The 24,638-nt window shown below is 50.9% G+C and overlaps 2 protein-coding genes across 11 annotated transcripts in view; both read right to left on the bottom strand.

Moving 5' to 3' along the window:
- Window positions 1-885: 885 nt before the first annotated feature.
- Window positions 886-10,834, bottom strand: BTN1A1 (butyrophilin subfamily 1 member A1). Of its 2 annotated transcripts, XM_088799718.1 has the most exons (9): window positions 10,781-10,834; window positions 9,633-9,713; window positions 6,615-6,729; window positions 6,064-6,411; window positions 4,717-4,998; window positions 3,752-3,901; window positions 3,279-3,299; window positions 3,157-3,183; window positions 886-2,737 (listed from the first exon to the last, which is right to left on the bottom strand). In XM_088799718.1, the coding sequence occupies exons 3-9, from the start codon at window positions 6,691-6,693 to the stop codon at window positions 2,070-2,072; spliced, it is 1,575 nt and encodes a 524-aa protein (XP_088655844.1). In that variant the 5' UTR covers window positions 6,694-6,729; window positions 9,633-9,713; window positions 10,781-10,834; the 3' UTR covers window positions 886-2,069. The 2 variants fall into 2 exon arrangements, with proteins under 2 accessions (XP_088655844.1, XP_088655845.1); XM_088799719.1 differs by lacking the exons at window positions 9,633-9,713; window positions 10,781-10,834 and adding an exon at window positions 7,225-9,624.
- Window positions 10,835-11,708: 874 nt separating this feature from the next.
- LOC109435923 (butyrophilin subfamily 2 member A2-like) overlaps window positions 11,709-24,638 on the bottom strand; it is a 12,993-nt gene continuing 63 nt past the window's right edge. Inside the window, exons 1-10 of one of the 9 annotated variants that reach the window (XM_074318471.2) lie at window positions 24,451-24,638; window positions 20,598-21,452; window positions 19,248-19,547; window positions 18,730-18,915; window positions 17,802-18,149; window positions 17,195-17,476; window positions 15,339-15,563; window positions 14,911-14,931; window positions 14,787-14,813; window positions 11,709-13,277 (exon numbers count right to left, since the gene is read on the bottom strand). The exon at window positions 24,451-24,638 is cut by the window's right edge and continues 63 nt beyond it. In XM_074318471.2, the coding sequence (XP_074174572.1) occupies window positions 12,655-13,277; window positions 14,787-14,813; window positions 14,911-14,931; window positions 15,339-15,563; window positions 17,195-17,476; window positions 17,802-18,149; window positions 18,730-18,802 (1,599 nt within the window). In that variant the 5' untranslated portion in view covers window positions 18,803-18,915; window positions 19,248-19,547; window positions 20,598-21,452; window positions 24,451-24,638 and the 3' untranslated portion in view covers window positions 11,709-12,654. The other 8 variants (XM_074318470.2, XM_019714121.3, XM_019714122.3 and 5 more) reach the window with 8 other exon arrangements.

The following is a 24,638-nucleotide window of genomic DNA, read 5'->3' as shown; positions in this document are numbered from 1 at the left end:
TCCTGCAGGTGCTGGTAGCTGGTGCCAGCTGGAAAGGGCACCTCCAGGCTCATCAGATAAGTTCTTCCTCAGGGGGCCTCGTGCACAGAGGCTGGAACTGGGACAAGGAAGGACGCAGATGTTTCCTAAGAAGCTGCCACCTGTACCTGGTGGCCATTTTCCTTGAAGATCATGGGGAAAAGGGAAGGGGAGGGGAGTCACAGAGCTGGTTAGCACCTGTGACATGACCGTGTTCCCTCTGCTCTCAGCGGCGATCCTGTGGCAGCCACATCTATTCTGGGCGAGGGTCCACACACACATTTCAGGATATACATTACACAGTAAACTGACCAAGCAACTTCCTGAGGTTCCCAGGGCGTTTTACACAAGTCAGACTTTGAATTTCTTTGACTCTGAAGTACAATCTGAATGCAAATGAATGCTTTTAAAGCAGGGATACATGATTTCTTCTCTCAGGAGTATAGTGTGGGGTGGGTGGCATGGGGTGGACAGTATGGGAGAGTATTTGAGGCAGGGGTGAGGAAAGAGGTACTGGAGACTCACATTCTGTCCCTTTGGGCAGCAGAGCTGGTTGAATTGCATTCAGGTCACAGCCTCTGTGACAGGACATTCCTTATTCTGGCTTGGGGCCACTCAGGGGAAAGTGGGCATCTCCCTGAGCTACTAGGATCGCTGAGTGGGAACAGTGGTGTCAAAGATCACCCACATTTTTTATCTGTTTTCCAATTATGAGGTATTACCATTAAAAGTTTCCCATCAGGCCCTGGGAGGAGTCTCGGGTAAACAGAACCTCCCTGGTTGGCCAGCAGCATCCCCACGCAGGTTTCCTTTCTCTGTGTTTTGGTGCCTCTGGTTGAGGTAAAGGAAGGAAGCTGAAGGTGCTACTTTCAGCAATCAGACAGACTTATTTATTAGGGTAAAACCATGGGCGACATCTCTCCCAAAAACTGGAGAAATACAATGGAAATGGGAGGTGTGAAGTTGGATAAATTTGCAGTCTGTTTGCAAGAGAAGCCACAGGAATACAGGAAAATGCAAACACAGATGGAGCATTGAAGGAACCAGAAGAGGAACGCATTGCAGGAAGGCTGCCTGGGGAGGGGGAGGGGGGCAGGACAGTGGATGGTAATTGGAGGTGCGTTTGAGGGGGTTCAACAGGATGCTGGGATGAAGGCTGAGGGGGTGTGAGGCTGAGACAGGAACCGAGGAAGTGGTGGTATCACTGAGGCATTCCTAGAAATGCCTCTGATGTGGGGAGATTCTAGCTCATGAGGAGAAAGAGAACAGGAAGCTTGTGGAGTCCACAGAATGAGGGTGGAACAATCCCAGGAAAGGAGCAACAAGTGGTGCAGAGAGAGGAGGGCCCGCAGCACGGCCGTGCACACGACTTTGAGCTTCGCCTAGGTCGTGCTCTGCTCCCTCACGCCATCTGTGTGACTCCTAGGCGTGCGCATTTCATCTCACTCCCTACTGCCAGTAGCTCAGATCCCACAGAAGTAGGGCTAGCTTCCTCAGCCCTGTAGGGCATGATTTGCAAAATGTGCGATACAGGCCCTAAAACACTAAGGACAGGCCAGGCGTTCATCCTTGCCTGGGTCACCTCACTTTCCTCCATCATGATGTCCCCTCCAACTGTCTTTATGGGAGTTTAGCCTTGGACCTTCCGTTCCCAGAACGCTTTGAGGTTTGTGCTTGCTTAAAACCTGTTCCTCACATACCCTATTCTGGACACCAGGGTGTTTTGGTCATAATCACGTGCCTACCTAACCTGTCTGCCTCCCTGAGCTGTCCCTTCTGGTTCCTTCCAAGTCCCTCCCTAAAGGATTTGATGTCAAGGGATAGGAGCCCAGAGCAATTGAAGAGTCACCTCCCTGCCCCCTGAATACTGGGCCAGAAACAGATTAGGTCCTACACCCCATACTCTGTAGCAGCAGCAACACAACCTTCCCGGGACAAATTGATCCCTGACCCACAGGAAGAAAGGGGGGCTGGTGAAGCTGACAGCTGCAGCCTTGGGGTGGTGCAGAGAGGGGGCAGAGTGAAGGGAAAGAGCTGAGCTGGGAGGTTCCCTAAGGTGGCCCTTGGCTGGGCTGGGTGGGGATTAGTTTAGAATGGAGGGTGTCCCCAGAGGCTGCGTCCTCTCCCAGGGGGGACAGTGGGATCTCCTTAGAAGGGTCCTTGTCATCAGCAGCTACTGTGACTCCCTCAAGCCCATCAGTGATCCGGCAGATGGTCAGGGGCTTTTTACCACAGGACCATAGGCAGAAGAAGGGCCGGAGGGGGCCAGAGAAAGAGGTGCTGGGGAAAGTATAGATGTGGGAGCCATCAGTCATGTTGTAGAAGGAGATGTCCCCTGATTCATAGTCCAGGAAAATTCCAACCCGGCGGGGGGGTCCTGCCAGTGGGAGAGGGGTCCGCAGAGGGGTGAGGGCCCAGTACCCATTTCCATACAGCTCCACAGCCCAGAACCCATTCTCGGGAGTCATGGGGTCAAACCCTTTCTTCGCCACGTCCTCCCTACACACCCCAACGGCCCAGTCGGTCCTGTCTCCCACCTCCACCTCCCAGTAATGTGTCCCCGAGGTGAAGGCCTCCCGACCCAACACGCAAGGCCAGGAGTCAAATCTCTCTGGTTTCTCGGGCAGTTTCTGACGTGAATCTTCCAGCCGGACAGATTTGAAATCCTCATACAGGAAGAGGTGAGGGTGGGCGGTATCTGGATCCAGAGTCACATCAACTAGAGATAGAGGTAAAGTGAGTGTGAGCATAACGATGTCAGAGGTTACAGGGCCCGTCCTTCCTTCTCCAAAGAGGCAAGGCACCGGTGTAGGAGCTGACAGACCTCCTTGGAGCGGAGCTGGTTGGCAGGCTCAGCTGTCTCTATCCCCCTCTTCCATTAGCAGCCACAGGGAGATGTATGAGCCGACTGTCCCCAGGGCCTAAAGGGACCCTGTCAGAGGCTGCATAGTCTCCTATCCACCTCCTAAGGGCCCTCTTTTTGCCTCAAGGAAGAGTTGAGGTCATTTGCCATCATCTTTCCCCTCTCAATCCTCATCACTGAAATGTGTTAGTGTGTTTTTATTTCCAAATATTGTAGGACTTTGAATCCCTGGGGGACAGAGCCTCAGAGCTTGTGAGAAGTTCCGAGCCACTGACCTGCATGTAGAGTAGCCTTTTTCCAGTCTGCAATGAGAGAGAGAAAGAGAGTCATTGGCAGGTTTTATAACACGGGGGAGAAAACCTTGTGGGTGAAATAATGACAAGAAGATAGAACTTACTGAGCTGTTCCAGGAGTTTCTCTGGAAAAAAAAGCAGACATGCCTAATGACTTTCTGTAGTGGAAATGAGGGAGGGGACACAGGTGGTGTGAGAAACACACAAAGGAGTAACTGTCAAATCGTGACTTCTGATTTCTGAATCATCACTAATACCAATACCGAAGAACAAGGATTCTGTTTCGTTTTCTAAGGAATATGCAGGAAGCTCCTACTGGAGACTGAGTTAAAGGTGAGGATAGCGTCTCAGGGTGAGTAGTGAGCAAACACTGGGTCTAAGACCTGTTTGAATTAGCTGAGTCCTGCACCCAAACCCTGTCCACCATATCGGGTATCAGTGATTTCAGGAGCCTTCTAACCCCTCTGACTTTCCGAATTCTAGAGTCAAGTATCTTCCATTGGCAGTCATCCTGAAGGATTTGGACCACCTCACTCGGAAGCACTCCAGACAAGTAGCCTGGAATTCTGTGACTTACCTGTAGAGCTGAATTCACTCTTCCTGTAGCTGGAGCTTTCCTTGTATAGCCTCCAGGTGAAGAATATGGACCCAATGGTGAGAATTCCTAGGACCATCAAGATGACAGCCACAACCAGCATCCAGGGAGTCAGCTTTGGGAAGAAGGGAGCTAAAACAGAATCCCCAAGAAGGACATTTGTTCAGAAACTTTGAGCCAGTCCAGCTTTTCTTCCAAAGGGGCTCAGAAGAGGGGATGACCTGGACCTCTCCCCTCATCCCACGGGCAAGATAGTCCCTCCAGCACCACTCAGCTTTTCAGAAAAATGTCATCTTACGTAGGAAGAGCAGAGAAAGAGAGGAATGAAAAGGAACAAGAGTCATGTGGGGACAGAACCTGTGAAATAATGACAACAATGGACCAATTCATGTTATTATGGAAATTCCTCCTTAACAATCAATGCAAGGTAGTAGTCAAGGGGATGAGGTAATTAAATAAGGAAGGGGAAATGTTACCTCTCTGTGCCACAGAATGGGGTGCAGTGACCAAATAATAAGGAATAGTTCCTGCCTGGGCCAGAACTATTGGCGTTTGGGGAATCCTAAGGCAGTTTGTTTTCCTGAGGCCCCTGGAAACCTAGACAGAGCTCTAGCCTGGGGTGGGGAGGAAGAACGGGGCAAGCATGGAACCGGAGAACTAGCCTAGTTTTCTTGTTTGACCATCTCTGGATCAAGAACGCCCCAGGGACAAAGCTTCTCTAAGATACATCTCCTAAGATGGGAGAGCTGGAATTTTTATGAGGTCTATGTAGTTTATGGCTTCAGAGTCTTTACTCTTTCGGTGAAGTTTGTGGGGCTCCCTCAAGTCCGTGGGCAGGAGTTTAGGTGGGATAGTAGACAACTCTGCCAAAGGTCAAGCTGGGCAGGGGTCCCCAATGATGGTCCTGAAGCTGTGCCACGTAGGAACCCAGCCTTGGTCCCACTCACCTGGTATGGAAACCTCTACTGCCTTCTCCTGGCTAAGAAGGGTATTCTGGATACAACAGGACACATTCTTCACAGAGGTATCCCTGATGACCACGGAAGCCGCCACAGTAAACAGGCCTTTGTCATCAAGATTCCTGGACTCAGACATGGATGGGAACGTCTCTCCCCCAGGAGCTCTCCACTGCACCTGGGGCTCTGGGTACCATCCCACTGAGGTGCACTCCAGCCGGGTCTCCCCACTCTCTTGAACACCTATGTGGATGTGAGGATCAGATCCCAGAGCTGTGGAGAGAGAAGCTGGTCTTACTTCTTCGGTGGACACCCTTCGGGGAGCCTTATAACCACAGAGCTACGGAGTTTGAGAAAGAGGCATGAAGGGAGTGGGAACGGGGAGGACTGATCTCCATTTTTCATAACACAAGGAAACTGAGGTGTAAATAAAAAGAATTCCATAACCTTATCAGAGAGAGATGCCATATTGGGATTTAGTGTTTGAAATGTAGCCAGGAGTTTGAGGGGCAGACAGGGGGTGCTTGGCCAGTCATCAGGAACAGCAAGACCAATGGCTAGTGGCGGGTCAACGTCTAGGCTGGGAGCTGCAGAGATGGGAGGGATCTCTGTGGTTGGAAGTATTATGGGAAGGCTTTGGGGAGGAGGACAACTAGGGTTGGGTATTTAAGGATGAACAGAGAGGAAGTATTCTTGAGGAGAAGGGGGTTGGGGGTCCTTTGCACTGAGATCATAGCTGACAATTTAAATTTCCTTTACCTGTGACATCTTCCCTCACACAATTATGCCCTAACATAAATCAGCATCTGCTTTGCCTGTTTGTTTCACTTATTTATTTTCTTACAATTCCACAGAAAACACCATGCTGCAGAAGAGTCCTTAAAACACATTGGTTTAAATCCATACTCCAGGTTTGTGTATGTATGTGAGAATGTGTGTTCTTTTCACGAAAAGGACTACTACCAGCGGCAGATTCTCCAAAGTGTCTATCACCTATTAAAGGTACAATGACAGTTTCATGCTATTAAATCTCTAGGGTTTTGTACATGATGTTGCCGCAGGGGCACCCTGTTACAAGGCAGGGACCCAGATTTCACCCAGGTACTTTTTAAACTTTCTTTATTTGAATATATACATGAAAGGCTATATATTTGTATATCATTACAATTTATAGCAGCCTGAGGTACAGTAAAAATATCTTACAAGTGTATAATGCTTTTAGAGTTGACAAACCCTCATAGATTGTCTGAGGACTGATCTGCCGGTTTCCAAAGAAAGAGATTCCTAGAAATATGTGTCCCCTCGGGCGTCTCGGAGAAAGTCACCCCGGTGTCTCACCCGCCACCTTCAGGCGCACGCTGGCCTCTCCGTAGCTGTCGTTGTGCCTGAAGAGGCACCTGTACTCCCCGTCGTCCGAGGCCTGGACCCCGCGGATCCTCAGGGCCACGCGGCCCTGCGCGATGTCGTCCTGCATCAGCGTGACTCTGCCCCGGTACCCGGCCATCTGCTCCGCGTCCTGCGTGCGCCCATCTCGGTGAACCAGCACCGCGGGCGACAGCTTCTCCCGGAACCAGCGCAGCTCCATGTGCGCTGCGCTCGCGGTCGGCGACAGGTGGCAGGGCAGCTCCGCGGCCTCTCCCACCACGGCCAGGATGGGCTCCGGGGGCCCGATCACGTCCAAGTGAGCTGCCAAGACCAGGAAGGTCAGACGGGATGTAGAGACGAGAGCCGATGGCTGAGCGAGACCCGGCTCCCGCCAAAGGAGTCTCTCCCTCCCACCGTTCTGATTTCCGGACCCAGGGGATCTCGCTGGAGGGAACCAAATGGGATTGTTCGCACTGACTGAGAAATCTGTACCCTGCGGGCCAGGGAGAGAGGGGAAGACCCACCAGAATCCAGCCCGGGCAGCTGCAGGAGCAGGAGCGCGAGCACACACGCGGGGAGGCAGGGCTCTGGGCTGACGGCCATCTCTGTCCTCCGCTGGAGTCCGTCAGGAGCTTCAGCCTGGGAGAGCAAGGGACAGGAGGGGACTTGCGCCACTGTTCTCCCCAGCCTCCCAACAGCTCTTTCCCACTCGGAGTGCGCTAGTCCTGGTACCGGAGGCCTCCTCCCTCCTGCCCCGCAGTGCCGCCCACCCACCCTCACTGGTCCCCTAAAACCCCAGGAGACCTAGGAGATAAGCCCAGCGACGCGATGCATATAAATGAACACAGCTTGGAAACCTTGCCCCAGAACAATGCCTCTGTCAAATGCAGGAATTTGGTGCTTGCTTTTAGAGATGATAGTAAAGATAAAGGGGTGGGGCACAGGGGGCGTGCAGGGGACGGAGTGGAGGAGACTAGAGGGAACGGCTGGGAGGAGATGGAACAGGAAGGGGGAGCTGAGGAGAGCTCAGCGCTTGCAGAGCAGAGGGTCTGGGATTCCGGAGGAAAGGTCTAGAGGGAGAGGAAACCCCTCCTGGCTGCTGCTCTCGGGCTGCGAGGAATCACAGATACTGACCTCAGATGGAGGAGGAAAAGGCACCACCAAGCCACTGCTACCAAGTGAAAAGGCTGGTTGTGGCGCCAGGGGCAAAGTTAAAGCCAGCAGGAGAAGGAAGGGGGAAGTGCTCTCCGGAAAGCCCGCCCCAGGCCCCTCGTATTTACTTTGGAAAACAGAAGTCTTCCCCCAGGGGGAGGGTCTGTGGGTTTGTGGTCTGCAGCCCAGAGACCAGGATGTACTTTGATGGGCTGGACTAAACGCCAGAGGACAGAGCGAACAAGGAAGGGGGTCAAGAAAACACTAGCATGAGAGGTGAGACCCGGGGCCTGTTACCTCACCTCTCCCAGCCTCAGGACTTTTCCTCTCAGGTGGGAATATTGTTAATAATAACCTTTTCCAGAGAGGTGTTGGGGGGATTAAATGAGATGAAGCATGGAAAGTACTTCGCATATAGTAGGGACTTAGAAGAGTGTACCCTGTTATTCTATTATTTGTGTGGGTTGGAAAATTAAAGGTAGGCTGGGAATGCCTCTATGATTCAGTTTTCAGGGCCCCAGAAAGCAATGCCTCCCTGAAAGCAATTCTTGAGGCCTGCAATTCCTTATTTCGGGTAAACCTCTTGTTATAGAAAAAAAAATTTAAATACAGGGAAAAAAATTTTTTTTAAGTAGAAATCACCCATAATGTCACCAACTAATGATAGCCTGTATTCGTATTTTGGCATATTTCCTCCCAGCCTTTATTTTATGCTCATGTACATAAAAAACAAAAACAAAAAAAAAAAAAAAGAAGAAGAATTGATGAGGCTCTTGCATAATCTGAAACACTGTTAACAGCTACATATTATCACATTGTAGATTCATATAATTCCCAAGATCGCAGGACACCTTGGGTTTTCGCCAATTATAAACAGTGCACTTTACACATTAAATGTCTTTGTGCACATCTCTGATAACTTCCTGATACACTTTCTGGTAAATTCCCAGAAATATAGTCATCGGGTCAAGGGGTGTGAGTGTATGGCCAGAACTCCTTCCTGAAATGCTGAGCCTATCTCCCCATCGGGGACAGCCTCACCTAACCTCATGGGCCCTGTGGGGGCAGGGAGTGGGGGCAGTTAGTCCTCATCCCTGATGGGCTGGTGGGATGGGCCCAGCTGTTATCCTGCTGTACACTTATATGACCGTGAGGATGGCCATTTTTCATATTAACCATTTAACATATTCTGGAACTGAGCTTTTCAGGCCAATTGCCCCTTTTTTTTTTTCTAGACAGATTCTGGTGCAGTTTCTTATCAATCTGGTGCTGTATGAGTTTTTTTATAAATTGAAGCTGTCAACTCTATGACGTTTGTGGCAAACACCCTTCACTACCCCAGTTTGTTCTTGGCCTTTTAATTGGAACTCTGATTAAGACCAACAAAAGACACAGTTGCCCCCACTGACCCAGCAGACTGCCAGGAGAGTGACTTCCCCAATGCAAATCTGATCGTGTCACCTTATGCTGAAAAATCCTTACGCATCTCCTAGTGACCCCAGGCACCTTAATCGGGTCAAGAAAGTGGTGTAGAATGTGTGACCTCCTGCTTCCTTCCTCTCAGCCTCTTCTCCCTTCCCTCCCATGGCCACCTGCACACTGGCAGAATCTGGGTGGAGATGCAGTTGTTTCAACCCACAACACCCTCCGAGGCCTGAAGGTAGTACTGTCTCCCCTGTTGGCAGCTGCCGGCTTTGCAGGAACTGGGGGGCTGCCCAGAGGGACCACTGTGGCTCCCGCTCCTGGGCTTGTCTCTTTTGCACGTGGCTAGACCGAGCTAAGGCAAAGGGCTGGGTGAGTGGCATGGACAGCACAGCAGTCTGTGGCTTGCTAGTGAGCTTTGTGCTCAGCTGCTCTTTCCTGGGGGCACAGGCTGCTAGCCTGGGAATAATCAGATATGACTGATGATAGGTTGACACTGACATAATCCTTCGCTGTAACACTGACACAATCCCCCTATCTACCAAGCCTGTGTTAATGTATGTGTACCATAGCCCTACAGAGTTAGCATTCGCGCAGGTGGAGGGAGGTGACATATGGCCTAGGGAGACGAGGCTGAGGGCCCTGGGAGTGGCGGATTCTCTGAGTCATATTCCTGGAAACGCTTTTGAAATGGCGAGTTCCTAGAATAAACAAGAGGAGCAGACAGGGAACATACCGTAGGAGAGCCAATAAAGTAAGGTTGGATTGAGCAAGGGAGAGAGGGGAGGATGCAGGGTGGGACCAGCATTGTCTGGACCACTCTGCATTCTCCCCAGAATCTACCCCATGGCAGCTGGTGCCTATCACCTGGTGAGGCAGAGCACTCCAAGCAGGGTTACAGTCACCCTCTGGAGGACTGGTTCCAGAATACAGAGTTTAGAAACTTTAGGAGCAGGTCATGCATTTACCTTGTTTTCCTCTTGTCATAGCTGTCACTCTTGTTCCCTTATCAGACCTTGTCTTAGTTTGAGTTCCACCAAAAGCAAACCCTGCAACAAATAAGGAGGCAAGTAATTTATCTGGGATGTGATCCAAGAAAACACTGAGGGAAAGTGAAGAAATGAGACTGAGGCAACAAAGAGTGTGATGACAACTGATTACTCTGTGGGCACCTGGGGCTCAACCTTGCTGGGGACCCCCCTGAGCCACCCAACTCAGAATTGTCACTGAGGGATGAGACACAGAAGGACTTATTCACAATCCAGCCCCCCACTGGCTGAGTTTCTTCTAGAAAGAACACCAGCAGGTGAGGTGTGTGTGTGTGTGTGTGTGTGTGTGTGTGTGTGTGTGAAAGAGAGAGAGAGAGAGAAAGAGAGAGAGAGAAAGAGAGAGAGAGAGAGAGATCACCAGTGAGCAGGAGAGAGAAGAAGAGAGGAAGGGGTGAAGAGAAGAGAGGAGAGGGGTGGGGAGACTAATAGATTGTAAATGTGAGAGATTCCTTCTGAATCTCTTTTTCTCCAAAGAAATGAGACATCATGCTAGTAATTGTCAGTATCCTCAAAGACCTTTTCCACCTGCGGCCTCCACTCCCTGCCCCTGGCCCCTACATGCCCCCCCCCCCCCCATACCAAATCCTTTCCAATTTATCAGGCATACAAATTAGTATGCCTTCAAGTTACTTGGGGGAGGAGAAATGGGTTAAGACAACCTTATGGTCACATTCCAAGAGACCTGCATGTCTCCTAAGGAAAACGGAGAACAGTTTCCCACCATCTCTCTTGCCCTCACCACTAGGATGCTGTCAGTTTTCACTTCTGTGTATCCTCGGGCTTTGAACCCAGGGAGGTAGGAGCTCAGAGACCTAGAGAATGAAGAGCCACCTAGCTGCACACAGTTTGCTTTTTCCATTTTGTAGGAAGAGTGGTTTTATGGCCTTGTTGGCAGAACGATGGGGGGAGACCCCAATTTCCCATGCCTAATCCCCTCCTGGCAAAAGTAACTAGGGGTGTGTGGGATGGACTGAAGTGGGGCGTGAGGCCTCAGAAGAGGGAACTGGTGGAAGACTGAGGTTAGAGGACAAAGGCTGCTGGTTGCCCTGGGTGGCTGCGTAAGGTACCTCTTGGCTGAGTTGTGTAGTCACTGGTTTGGAAAGGCAGAGTCCTCCTCCAGGGGACACAGCCTCTTTACTGATCCAGCTGTTGTCCGCCACCTAAGGCAGATGCATGTAAAATAATTGTCACTCGCTGTTTTCAAGAAATAAAGGAAAAGCTGCTCTTACCAGGTGAGCTGAGTCAGGTGAAATGGACAAGTCTTGGAAGTGAGGACTCCCAGGGAAGCAACAGATGGGACAAATGAGGACACTTCCCCAGAAATAGGTTTTTAATCAGAAGGGTCCCTCAATGACAGAAAAAGTAAGAAGGGCATTCTAAAAAAATTAAATTCCCCAAGCATAAAATGAAACTAGACATTATCTGTTTATTTGGACTTTGGTTTTTAAGATGGTTCTTAAGATGTTGCTGCTCTAAATGGAAGAGGGGCTGTGTAATAATTCAGTGACCAACAGTGACCTCTAGGGGACCACAAACCCCTAACAGGCAGGTCATGGTGGGTCGTCAGGTCCCAGGCCCATAACTTTTTAGTCAAAGGTTATCTTTGCCCTAAGCAGGCCCCGTCCACTGTCCTTGTACATCAAGGTTCACAGACCCTTGAAATACCAGAAGCCACCCTCTTTTTCAGGCCCCGGGGAGGGTAACCACCCTCAAGGGAGGGAGCACATGGTCTTGTTAACTGTCCTGCACCTTGCTGTCTCCCACCTTCACGCCATCTTCCTTCCCTTCCTTCCCTAATTCCAAATGCACAAAAGGTACTGCCAAACTGTCATTCCCGGGAGCATCTGAGACCTTGCTGATGGGCAATGTCGTGAGTTTGGCTCAAATAAACTCTTATGAAAACTCTCTACAGGTTTGGAATTTCTTACATCAACAGATACGAGAATTCCGTCTTCTCTTAAGCCAGACATAATATTTGCAGAACAAACAATTCCACACACTTCACTAACATTTATTTTGCTTTGCAAACAAGTTATTTTTCACAAAATGTTATTTATATTAGCCTGTAATTAGTTTATAACTTTCATTTAAATATAGATTATAAATACATCTCTAAAGCCTTTCAATCCAATATAGTCAATATTGGCAGATATAAGCAAAACAAGCGAAAGCTCTTTCAGGTCCTCAGTAATTTTTAAGTATATAAAGGCATCGTGACAAGAAACTGGACACCGCTGCTGTCCCCATGGAGCTGGACCTGTGACTGACTGGGTTCACTGCTCACCTGCTCAGCCGGGACCTTCAGCTCAGGCCACTGGCGCTGAGTACTGACTCCTTGTGTATTGCAGGGGCACCAGAGCCGGCCAGATCCAGGTGTGTCCTCCTCTTTCATCCCAATTCTAGGTCTGGGGAGGCTTACTGTGTGGGCTGGAAATCTTAGGGATGAGGTAGAAATGGACCATAAGATTCTGGGACCCCCTTGGCTGTCACCGTGAGGCTTAGCCACCCCAACAGCCCTACCCCTCACAGCTCTCTGCTCCCTCTTCCTCTGTCACTGACCTCCAATGTGGTGCCCCCTCCCCTTAGAAGGCCCTGGGGTTCCCTTCTTCCTCTCAGACCCCGGTGCCTGATGTCAACTCAAGCACCATGCTGAATGTGACACCCTGACGTCAAAGCAGCAGGTTTTCAGCCTGTGGCTTTCTCACACTCTTTTCTTGGTTGGGAGCCATATGGCAGCATTAGTTCCCCTGAGACGGGCCCCTGCCCCATGGCTACAAGCTAATGAGCTACTGAAGCAACAGCCCAACGAGGGAGAGATGGTGCTGAGGCCTGAAGAGGGTGTCACGGCAGCCTCTGGAAGGGTCTTCTGTGACCAGAGGGCAGGAGGGCGGCTTTCCTCTGGGGGCACTGTGCCCCGCCGATAGAGATGGCCAGGGCTTCTCTACTTAGCTCTGAAGCCTAGGAATTGGTGCTGGTGGCGGCGGCGGGCCCCTGGCCTGTAAAGAACCAGGCCATCCTCGGGCACTGTAATCCCATGGGCCCCTGTGAACGCTGGGCAGATGAAGATGGGGCTGTCATCAGACCCCAGCCTGAAGAAGGGTCTCAGGGGCCCAGAGAAGAGTGAACGGGGACACGTGTAGAGGTGTGACCTGTCCCTCATGTTATAGAAGGTGATATCTCCAGCTTCGTAGTCCAGGAAGACGCCCACCCGCTGGAGGCGCTCCTTCAGCGGAAGGATCTTCGCAGGGGAGGATAAGACGCGGTACTTGTTTCCGAACATCTCTAGGGTCCAGAAGCCATTCTCCGGGATCAGCAGCGCCTCCCCTTTCCTCTCCACACTGTCCCTACAAACCCCCACGGACCAGACCATCACGTTTTCAACCTCCACCTCCCAGTAGTGCTTCCCCGAGGAGAAGCTCTCCCCGCCCAGGACGCACGGCCGGCAGTCGAACCTCTCAGGGTTATCAGGCAAGCTCTGCCTGGAGGGGCCCCGCCGCACGCTTCTGCAGTTCTCTGCCAGGAAGAGCTCGGGGTGAGCGGTGTCTGGGTCCAGGACCACATCAGCTGCAGAGGAAGTCTCAGGTTTAGGCCTGGGGCTTCAGGAGGTTGTGCAATTCCTGGTTCCCAGAGAGGGCCCCCAAAGCTGGGGGAGACCCCCCCAAGTGGCGGCCTTTTCCACGAAGGCCCCTTGACCCCGATCCCAGGCAGCTCTCAGACCGGGAAGTACTGAGGCTGCACTTCTCTGGCCTGAGTGCCGGCAGCGTTGCCTCAGGTCGAGGATAGCTGGGGCTATAAGAAGTGAGAACGTTTAGCGAATGAGCTGCAATCACCGGCTCCCACTTTCTCTCCATGTGCTTAGATCGTCCCCTTTTTCTACTCAAGGCATATGATCTCTGGGACCCTTCTTAGTTGGAAACTTTCCAACTTTGCTTAAACCAGCGGAGGCCCTGCCCCGTTCCTGTGCCCCATGAAGCAGTTAAGGCCTATTTCTCGCTGCGCAGATGCTGGGCAGGGAAGGTCCTTTCATGGGTCCTCTGTGTTCCACTAGTTTAACCAGTTGACAACTGACTTCAATGACTAACAAGGGTACCCTTCAAAGGTTAAAAAAGGAGGGTAATGTCCCCAAAAGCCAACCTGCTGCCTCAGGTTTGCTTTACAAACCTGAGGTCTGCAGCTGTGACCTCTCTGGATACAGGAAATGCTTGAGACCCTGACAGTCTGCAGACCTCTCCCACCTGCAGTTATTATTACCAAGGCAACCTAACTTCTATTGTGTTAAAGTGATTTCCCCCTTTCCCCACACTGTTTCGCCTGATGGGACAATTTTAAAATTCACCTAAAGAGGAAAGGTCCAAGGACCATGGCATCCAGTAAGGCCTGGATTCTTTGGTGCCTTTGAGCAGAAGGTGACCAATCATAAAATGCAAAATGCTCATGAGGATAGGCAATTGGATTCTGTGTGCTCCCGTGATCCCAACCCCCTCCCCACACAGGCTGGACACAGTATCAGTGTTCTCTTGGGGCAGGAAGGCATTTCTGGCACCTATGTGTCTACCCGAGACAGGCTTGAGGAAGCTTACTGCCTGTCCCACACATGGCTCTTCAGTTGTGCAGCATCTCTACCGTCTCCCAGGTTATAAATAGCTAAGCCAATATCATTTTCTTTCAAATTAATCCAGGATCCAAAGGGCAACAACTACTGAAACGTAACCTTTGGGGAGGTTATCTTTGTGGTCAACCTCTGGGAGTCATGGATGAAATTACACTAAAAAAGAAAGGACAGTGGGAAGAAAGTGAAGAATTGACTAAGAGCTACAGGAATTCCCTGACAGACGCACAGGCGTCCTGCTTTGGAGGGGGGGGGGATGCTGCCAGTGAGCCGGCCCCACCCACTGCCACCCCCCAGCCTGCACCACCAGGGTGGGGGGGATGCTGCCAGTGAGCCGGCCCCAGCACCAGCCCCTGCTGCCCCCAGCCTGCCTTAGGCCCCCTTGTTTATCTCCTCTCATGTGTCCTGTTGACTCACTAGTGGGGAGAAAGTTCAGGATCTGAGGGAATGTCAGAGGCGCTCACCAGCATGTAAGAGGCTTCTTCTCCATCCTGCAATGGGACAGACAGAGAGGTGAGCCTCACGAGACAACAGTAACCAAGCAGAATACAAAGTGTGCATCGAGTTGTCGGGAAATGCTAAACTTACGCAATTCTTCTTGAAGTTGCTCTGAAAAAAAAAAAGGAAAAGAAACAAATGAATGTTCTCAACAGAAGAACTAGAGGATTTGGGTCTGGATTAAACAATGAAGGCCTAGCACTTTCTATGAACCTGCCGTTCCTCCCCTTCCCCCATGCCCAGGGAATTATCCAGATATCAGAAATGATATATGACCAGGTGGCTGGATACTGCCAGTACCTATTAGGTTTGCTTTTGTTCAACAATATGGTGCTCTCTGTAGCCAGGTGAATGGAGTCAACACTTGCTGATTGGGCGAAAGCGAGCTCTGAGGGGTTAGTGACAAGGGCACTAGAGCTCCAAGCCCTAGCTGCTGTCTCTTCATCCTGTTCCCCAGGCTCATAGCTGCCCGAGCTGTGTCCTTTGAATGACAGTGAACTGTCCTCCTGCTCTTTTACCTTTTATTAGACGTTCTTTCTCTTTTTCCACACGTTCTCTCCCCAGTTCCTTACGTGCAATTTCTTTCTCTTTATTTTCTAAATCTTTTTCCATGGACAGAATCTCTTTTTCTCTGTAGATTTTCCTGATGAGACAGATGCTGCCCCCAGTGATGAGGAGGAACAGAACAGGCAGGGTGACAGCCAGGGCCACCATCCAGGGAGACGTGCTGGGAATAAGGGGTTCTGGAAAGAGGGCCAGAAAAGTCCCACTTAGTGAGAAAAGGGGACCCTCCTTAGTTGGAAACTTCCCAACTTGCACTTAAACCCAGGGTGCAAGTGCCCCTCATGATGCGCACCTGAGCTTCCTCAGGTCCCTGCTCTGTCGGCTGCTCTCCCAGAGACCCCAGGTGAAAAAATAGATGCTGGCTCTGCACTGCCCCCCTCCCCCAGTGGTGGCCAGGGCTGGGAGCTGATGAAGTTAATTCATATATTGGCACCCTCAGAATGGAGGCCACCTCAGTGGCCCACGTCACAAATCTATACCCAGGTCAGCCTGCACATACGTGTGGGAAACCACATTGTGAAAGAAACCTAACAACACCAATCCGGATCCTTGCCCTGGGAAATAGGACCTGCTGGCCTTAGGAGGAGACCCCGACCTCCTTGCCAGTCAAACCCATGTCCGCCTCTACAACCCTCGCTCTTGCCCAAAATCCCTCAGGAAGAGTCTCCAGTGCTGGCGAGACCCTGCACTTCTCCAATCCAGGGATGGTTTTCCATCGAACACAAAATGTCAAACTCATTACTAAATTGTTTTAGTTTTGTCCTTTGACAGGGCCCACGAGATAGAGAAGCATGAACACCTGGACTCCCTGTGGGAAGGACCAGGATGGATAAAAGCTAACCAGCTCTGCAGTGTCAGCACAGCCACCATCCTGACAGAAGCTCTTGCCTGGAATACTGCAATGCCCTCCTGTTTCCGCTCACATCCTGTGCAGTCTGTCCTCAGCATGGCAGCCCAAGTGAAATCGTGGTATTTCTTTGCTCAAAACCCCACAATGTTTCCTGTCTCACTCAGACTAAAAGCCAAAGACTAATTGCCAGACATGCTCCTGCCTCAGGCCCTTTGCATATGCTGTTCCTGCTACCTGGCTTGCTCAGACCTCAAATGCTCATTCCTCACTTGCCCAATTGCCATCTTTTCAGTGAAACCATCCCTGGCCATCGTATTTATAATTACAGTTCCCTAGCCCTCCCTAAGTCCTTCCCCGATTAACTTCTCTACAGTACTTAGCACCATCCAGTTTAATACAGTTTAACTAAGTATTTCACTCCTTTTAATTATTTTTTTGATTACTGTCTGCTGTTCTAGATGTGAGGGGGTCTTCATGTATTTTGTTCACTGATTTCTCTTTGGTTTCTAGAACAGTGCCTTGAACATTTGTGCTTCTTGCTAAGTATTTGTTGAACAAATTTATGAATGTCTGTAGATAGTTTCCCCAGCTCTAACCCTTGGAAAGTTGCATGGGCAGGAAGGGAGGCCTCAGGGTACAGCACCACTGGTGTAGACAGCCACCTGCCCATGTCACCCTCCGTGTTTTATGATTGTTCTAAATGTTTAAAACTTGCTGCAGGATAAGAACCACAGCAGGAGGGAAACTTTCATATTCACCCACAGAGAAGAAGCTGCTACTCATGTGTTTTGAGACTCTCAGATTGTCCTTTGTGACAAGGGGAGAGGCCTCAGCTCAGCTGTAGCCTCGGCTCTTCAGGGCCCAGGACCCTTCCACCCTGCCCCCCGTGCCTGCTCCAGTTGCAATCTGTCCATTGAGGATCCTGTATCCCCGCGGGTCCCCAGAGGGCAGGGGACTGACCTGGAATGAAAATCACAGAGTCCTTCTCCTGGCTGAGCAGCGTGTTGTTGACGGAACAGGTCATGTTCCTGACTGAGCAGTCCCTGACGATCACGGCCAAGGTGACCATGAAGAGGCCGTCCGTGTCCTCGGTGTAAGCCTCCTCCAGGGCGGGCACAATCTCCCCATAAGGGTCCCTCCACACTGCATGGGGCTCTGGGTACCACCCCACGGATGTGCACTCCAGCCGGAGGCCCCCATCCTCGTGGCCCTTCATTTCAATGAGGGGCTGGGAGCCCAGGCCTGGGGACAGAGAAATATGTCTAAAACGTCTAATTCTAAGGCACGGTTGCTGACAAAGACCCTTTGAAATCCAATCTGTGGGGACTAATGTTCTCCCTGCTCAAGGCTGCAGCTGAGTTCAGTGTATGCCTCTCAGAGCTCGATGGCCACAGCTCGGCAGAGCAAACCCTCTCAGTGGACCCTAGGCCAGAGGGAGTAGCCCTCCCCGTTTAAATGGGATTCTAGGCAAAAACCTGCCAGCCTGCAGTGGGCCTGAGGTCTGGAGAGAAACTTGCCCCAAGAGCCACACTGTGAAAAAGCAACCAAGCAAAGCGCAGCACCGTACCTGCCACTATCAGGCGCATGACGGCCTGGTCGTAGGACCTGCCTTGCTGGAAGTAACAGCGGTACACGCCGTTGTCGCGGGCCGTGATGTTGTGTATGGTGAGCGCCACGCTCCCCCGGCCGATGTCCTCGCTCACAAAGGTTGTCCGTCCGCGGTACTCTTCCATCTGCTCCTCTGTCCTCTCTCGCCCGCCCTTGTACACCAGCACCGCCGGGGAGAACTGAGACCGGAACCACCGCACCTCCATGTCCTCCGCACTTTTCTCAGGCGCCAGGTGGCAGCGTAACGTGGTGTTTTCTCCCACCATGACCAGGATGGGATTGGCTGGCCCCACAACGGAAAACTGGGCTGTTCAACAAAGGGGCAGAATCAGGCCGGCACCAGCCGCCAACATCTAAGGCAGGAAAGGAAGAGGCTATTCCAGGGGTTAAACACAGAGTCTTCCTGGGCTGAGGGCTCTGGGGACTGTAGCCGGCTGGGGGCAGTGAGGCATCTCTCGGAGGGAATCTGCTGAGGCTGCTTGTGTTGGGGAGAAACGCTGGGAAGCACATGAGCGCCCCACAGAGGTTTGCTCCTGTCCCCTGGGCTAGCCCAGTGCCCGGACATAGTAGAAACTCGCACTGTCGTATGTGGTACCCACTAGCTGGTCCCAACTGACATGTATGTGCTGAAAATGTAAAATCCGTATACAAAACGTGAACATTTAGAATAAAGTGTGAACTATCTTGACATATTTTACATGAATTGAAAGCTTAAATGGTATTTTGATTATTTGGGGTTGTGCGCATTTCTGCCCACGGCGTTGGTACAAAGTCAGTGAACACGTGTGGAATGAGAGAGTAAGAGCGCGCCGCTGGGGTCCTCCATTCTGCCTGCGCGCAGACGGAGGGAAGCAGGGACTTTTCTGCGCTGACAGAAGCTGTCCTACCTGAGACCAGTGCAGAAAGGCCCAGGAGCGGGAAGAAGAGCAGGGGGTCAGGCCGAGAAGCCGCGGGCTCCATAGCACCAGGGACGAGTCACCCAGGAGACGCAGGACCGCAGGCCGTGGGCGCGGGAAAATCAGCCAGGGAGACTTGGCACCGCAGTCCTGATCTCGGTAAACGCCCTCGTGACCCTGTTGGTGCCATCAGTGCCCCACGTCTGTCCTGGACACCCCCTTCCTCTCCCGACTGACTGACTCGTTGAACATTCCATGGAATAAGCCAACATACAACGATCCGCCCTGCTCGGCTCACTTCTCAGTCCGAGTTGAGTTTCTTCAGTTGTCACCCGATATTCTTCCACACCCTCCCCTCTCTTTCTACTCCCGGCCTCAGGCTGTGGGACCCCAGGTGACGCCAGGCGTGCAGCCCCCCCAGGAAGCCCCCGTCCCGCACCCGCCTTTCCCACCCGGGCTCCGTTCCCCGCCCCGCCCCGCCGGGAATGGAGCGCCCCCTCCCTTCCCACCTGCCAGAATTAACTTCTGCGTCTTCCTCCCTCCACGGAAGCTCAAACGACGATTTTCCGGTTGTCCCTCTCTCTAACCCGCCCATGGGCACAGTCGCAACGGGAGAGCAAACCGTCCCTAAAACGGAGAAGAAAACTTTCCCTCTTCTCGCATCAGTGCCTGTGCGCGGCAGCAGACCCGGGACCCAGCGTTCTCTGTGATCCGAGTCCCAAGATTTCCAGTGATGGTTCGGGGCCCAGGATTGGCCGGTGGTGGGTCAACCAGCCAATGGCATCCCTGAGCCTACTCCTCACCAGTTGCTAGGTAGAATACACAAAAACAGATGAAGCATTTAAAAAAACGCAACTGTAAATAGCCTTTTGAGATTATCTACCCCTTTTAGTTTCTTTATATTTTCAGAAGGATTTTTTTCAAAGGCTTGGGATTCTCCGCGGATCGTGGCTGGCGCCGCTGCTAACCACGAGGAGGGTGTGTGTGTGTGTGTGTGTGTGTGTGTGTGTGTGTGTGTGTGTGTGTGTGTCTACGAGCAGAGGTTGTGGGTGGGAGTGGGCAGATGATGAAATTAACATAAGGAACCCTTGTCCCAAAGCCAAGGAATCTCATTTAAGTTGCTGGGCTTGTGGGGGTAGGGGGTAAGGGTAGGTGGGAGGGGGGACGCAGGGAGGGGTTGGGGGTGAAGAATGAAGCCAGCTAGGCAGCTGCAGCAGTTGTTCTGGAGACTGTCATTCATTTAGAAACCATGGTGTGACAGATATGAGGGTGCAGTGAGAGGCCAAAGCGCTTTCCTTCAGGCAGGTGGCACTCCAAGGTCTGCAGGAAAATGGCTGCCAACCAAGACTCTGGGGGTGCTGGCTGAGTGCAGCGCCTCCTACACCTACAAGATGCCCCCTCTCTGTCCCTCCTACACCTACAAGATGCCCCCTCTCTGACCCCAATCGGGACGTTGTATAGATTTCTTCTAGAATAATCTTCCCAAAGCACATTCTGATCATTTCCCACAAGTGCCTAAATGCTTCTTCCAGTTCCCTTCTGACTCAATTCAACACTGCAATTAGCACACTAGCCTTTTATGCCACTACTGCGATGCCCATGGCCCCCATGGCCATGGTATTAGCAGAAAAACAGACATCTAGATCAATGGAATAGAGAGACCAGTAATAAATTCTCATTTATGTGGTCAATTAAATTACAACAAAGCAGGCCAAGAAATACAATGGGGTAAAGATAGTCTCCTTAACAAGTGGTATTGTGAAAACTGGATACATGCAAAAAAATGAAATCGGACCACTTTCTTACACCATATACAAGAATAAATCTATCAAAATAGATAAAAGACTTAAATGTAATACCTGAAATTGTAAAACTCCAGGAAGAAAACATAGGCAGTGAAATTTTTGCCATCGCTCTTAGCAAAATCTTTTTGGATGTGTCTCCTCAGGCAAGAGCAACAAAAGAAAAAATAAGTACATGAGACTATAGCAAATTAAAAAGTTTTTGTAGAACAAAGGAAACCATCAACAAAATGAAAAGACAACCTACTGAATGGGAGAAGATATTTGCAAATGATATATCCAATAAGGGGGGCTAATATCCAAAAATTATTTAAAAAAAAAACTCATACAGCTTAACACCAAACAAAACAAAACTGCAATTAAAAAAGAAATGGGCAGAGGACCTGAACCGATCTTTCTCTTGAGCGGACATGCAGATGGTCAACAGACAAAAGGGTGGAGCCCGTTGACCCCACGCTCACACCCCCATGTCCACCTACAGTCCAGGCTCAGACGCTCACATTTCTCTGCTCCTCTGACTGACTCGGGCTTTGGGTCACTTTGTGACTCAGACTCTGGGTGAGTCCAGGGTTTAGTCAGGACTCTGCAATGCCTCCAGCACCTCAAACAGGCGTTACTATCAGAGGTGCGGGGTGGGGTGGAGGGGTTGGGGCTGGCCTTTGGCAGGGCTCCCCTGGACTCCATGCAGAGGAATCTGGCTGGGACACCTGTCTCTGTGCTACTCCAGAGCTGGAACACTTCATGACAGGGGATGAACGCTGGACTGTGCACCCCTTCCCCAACATCTGTGATGTCAGAAATCGATGATTTCAGAGAAAGAAGCCAAGTGTAGAGATTGGCCCACGGAGACCTGCGTCGGTCATTCTCACCCCAGTCTCACCATGGGGCACTCACGCCACCTGGAATGAGATCCTTTGGTTGGGAGAAAGCAGGTGATGAGCTGTGGGTTCTGGGAGTGGAGAACAAGCTGGAGAAAAACAACTTTGTACTAAAGCAGAACCAATAATAAAGCACAAGGCAGGATGCATCTGCTAAGCACTTTTACATCTTTGGTCCTCCAGGGATTTATGGAAGGTAGGGGACAATGGGACGGGGAGTTGTTGCTGGGATGAAGTCAGAGAATGTGCAACTTTCTTCTTAGAAGAGAACCTTAATTGCGGCAGGTAGAATGGATAAAGCTGCTGAAATGAAGCTCAGGAAAGATACATGTCCAATGAGTCATCAACTATTAATACCCTTAGGACACTTTGGATGGGATGCAAACTCCTTTCAGAATCTGAACGTGACTGTGGCAGCGTTCAAGGTCGACAGACCCAGCTGCAGGCACTGACTGCGCTCCTGACCAAGGAGCACAACATGTTGGTTGGGCTTCTCCATCTGAGTTCACGTCTGGCTGCAACAGTTCACTGGCTGTTACCACCTTGGACATATTAACCTCACTAACCTCCTCCACCAAATGGGTTGAGTCGTAGTGAGACTTCATAGGAGGGCTGAGAAGATGGAGCAAGGGTGGGTGTGCGAAGCTTTTGGTACAATCAGTGCCTGATACCCAATGCTCAGGAAGTATGAGCTGTCACTCAAATAACTCTTACTCCAATTTACCCAGTTATATGTTATTCATCAGGCTATCCCAGCAAATTGCAAATCCTTGAAGGGAGAGGTGACTGGGCTGGTAATTGTTTATTTGCTCTCCTCTCCCCCTCCTTCCACCCCAGTCTGGTCCCTGTTCCTCTCCAGTTTGCTCAGGCCTCAGAGGCTGACCTGTGAGGACTGTATTGGCAGCCTTTGCTGCTGGGGTTGGGGGGCGGGGGGAGCTGCCAAGAGGAGGCAACATCAGAAGACCCAAAGGGTGGAAGAGGGAGCTCTCTAGGAATCTTCCCCCCAGATTGCTCCCTACTGGGCCCAAATAACAGTGGCTGCCTCCCTGCTTCAGAGGCCTCAGCTCTGTTGGGACCTTCTACTATGGTTACAAGTCTCATCTACTTTGAAAATACTCTCTCCTTGCTCCTTCAGACTCACTGGTGGTGGTTCAGGCTGTAACCCCAGGGAATGTCACCATTCCTTGTTGGTGCCCCATAAACCTTTCCCTGCCCTTTGCAAATGGTTCCTCCGTTAAATTCCCTGCAATGGACTTTCTGGACTGTGCCCCATTTCCTTCCAGGACTGTGACTGATTTGATAATTTATCTCACTCATTTGCTCATGTCTTCAAATGTCACCTCATCCACGAAAGCCTTCCTTGATCCTTGTAGCCTGAAAAACTCTCTCCTTCCTATGAACGTTCAAAATCCTTGAGAAGGCAGGAGAGGAACCTGGAACTCCACTAACCCTATCAATTCGGGCTTTTAGAACCTGAGCCTTCTCAGAATTCACAATAGCTCTGATCTACTCCAGTTCTCCTCCTTTTCTCCTCATTCTTTTGCAGAAGGCAATCAAAGCTAAGGTGCTTTAATGGACTCTGTAAAGTCATGGGGCTAGGGAGCCACAATGTCAGGGTCGCCGCTGGCCCCTCTGTGAAGCTGCTTCTGCAGCAGGCCCTGGGCTCTGCCTCAGCCACCCACACTGACCCTGAGGAGCAGGACCTCAGCTCATACCAGCCAGAGGCTGCATGTGTTTCCGCTTGGGCCTGTCATGACCACACATAGCCAAAGGGAGCAGGGGAGAAAGTGCCAGCCAGATAGAGATGTCACACAACAGAGCAAAGTTCCTTGGCAAAAGCACAGGCCACAGGTAGTTCTTTTTCTGCCCCAGCAGTTTATTTGCCCAAAGAGATAACACGAAAGGACTAATTCATTTTCTTGTTCCCTGTCCCAGGCTTTCAGCTGTACTTCCTCCACAGAATATTCCCTTTGCCTTACTTCCTGTTTTCTAGCATCTTGGCTTGAGTGATATGAAACGACTACTTTCTGTCTTTGTCACAGAAAGGGCACACTTCAGTCACAGGAGAAGAGCCTGACCCAGAGACCAGGTGGGGGGGGGCACAGCAGCCCCTCACAGCCTGGAGAGAGGAGCTCACTGCAGATTGAGCAAACACTGCCACTTCCAAGGGCCTGCTCTTCCTCTATATGCATAATTTTATATATTTTCCTTAAAGAAGGACCCAAAATTGTATAAGCTTCAGGGCCCCAGAGGCCCATTTCGGAAGAGAAAGTGACCACCTCCTGAAGGCTTTGGCCCAGAGGTGACCACCTCACTTCCACCCATATTCCATTGGTGAGAACTGGTGTATGGCCACTCAATGCCAAGGGATGCTGGGAAATGTGTTCCCTGGCTGGACAATTACTTACTGGTGATGGCTCTGTATTATGAAAGGGAAAAAACCTGAACTTGAGTGGACAGTTTTCTCAGCCTCCATGGGGAAAGCAGTTATTCAGACCACACAAATAAAGCAAGTCTCCCTTTATGATTATTTATACTGGGAAGAACAAATGAATGTTGCATTCAATCTCCTCTGCTGTTTCTTCCTCTCCCTCTCCTTCTCCTTCTCTCTCTCCCTCTCTTTCTGTTATTGTTCGCCAAAAGAGAGGCACCTGCCAGAAAAGCTTGCTCAGCTGCCAGGAAGGCAATGCCTAACTGACAGTCAGAGCACCTGTAAATGCTTATTCCCTCACTGAAAGAAGCACACACCTTTAAACACGGTTTCTGAGTGTTTCAAAAATAGACTGTACCTGAGGCCAATCTGTGGAATTCGAGAAGTTTGTCTTCAGGATATCTAGTCTCCTCTTGATACTCAGTTTCTGATGCCTGGGCCTGCTGACTATATAACCCTATCCACAGGCAAAGCCCTTATCTATTTCACATTTGCACCCCTGAAGGAATGAAGTTAGTGACAGAGGCCGGTGCCCAAACCAGTGGTTGAATAAGAAGACAGACAGAATTAGAGACACAGAGAATTTACCATCATTATTTACCTTGACTCATTTGCTCTGTTACATTGCATCTGACGTCTCTTATTTCTCCTTCGTCTGTCTGCAGGGGGACTGGCGTGCCCCTGGTACGGGTGGGCTCGCCTGGGCTTGGCTGAAAAGGTTGGACTTTAGGCTGGAGGTTGTGTTCGGGTCAGCTCCGCAGGTCTCTTCCTTCTGGCCCAGGAGCTCCA

Source organism: Rhinolophus sinicus, chromosome 7, assembly GCF_057876585.1.
Source record: "Rhinolophus sinicus isolate RSI-liver-muscle chromosome 7, RSI-T2T, whole genome shotgun sequence".
Lineage (NCBI taxonomy): Eukaryota > Metazoa > Chordata > Mammalia > Chiroptera > Rhinolophidae > Rhinolophus > Rhinolophus sinicus.
This window is presented reverse-complemented; position numbering and strand designations above follow the sequence as displayed.

What these genes read in the sequence shown, in the direction of transcription:
- BTN1A1 (XM_088799718.1), bottom strand. Translation starts at nt 6,693, where the DNA reads ATGGCCGTCAGCCCAGAGCCCTGCCTCCCCGCGTGTGTGCTCGCGCTC. An exon ending in CGTGCGCCTGAAGGTGGCGG is followed by an intron (nt 4,999 to 6,063) that starts GTGAGACACCGG and finishes CTCTCTCCACAG; the next exon opens with CTCTGGGATCTGATCCTCAC. An exon ending in AGTAGAGGTTTCCATACCAG is followed by an intron (nt 3,902 to 4,716) that starts GTGAGTGGGACC and finishes ATTCTGTTTTAG; the next exon opens with CTCCCTTCTTCCCAAAGCTG.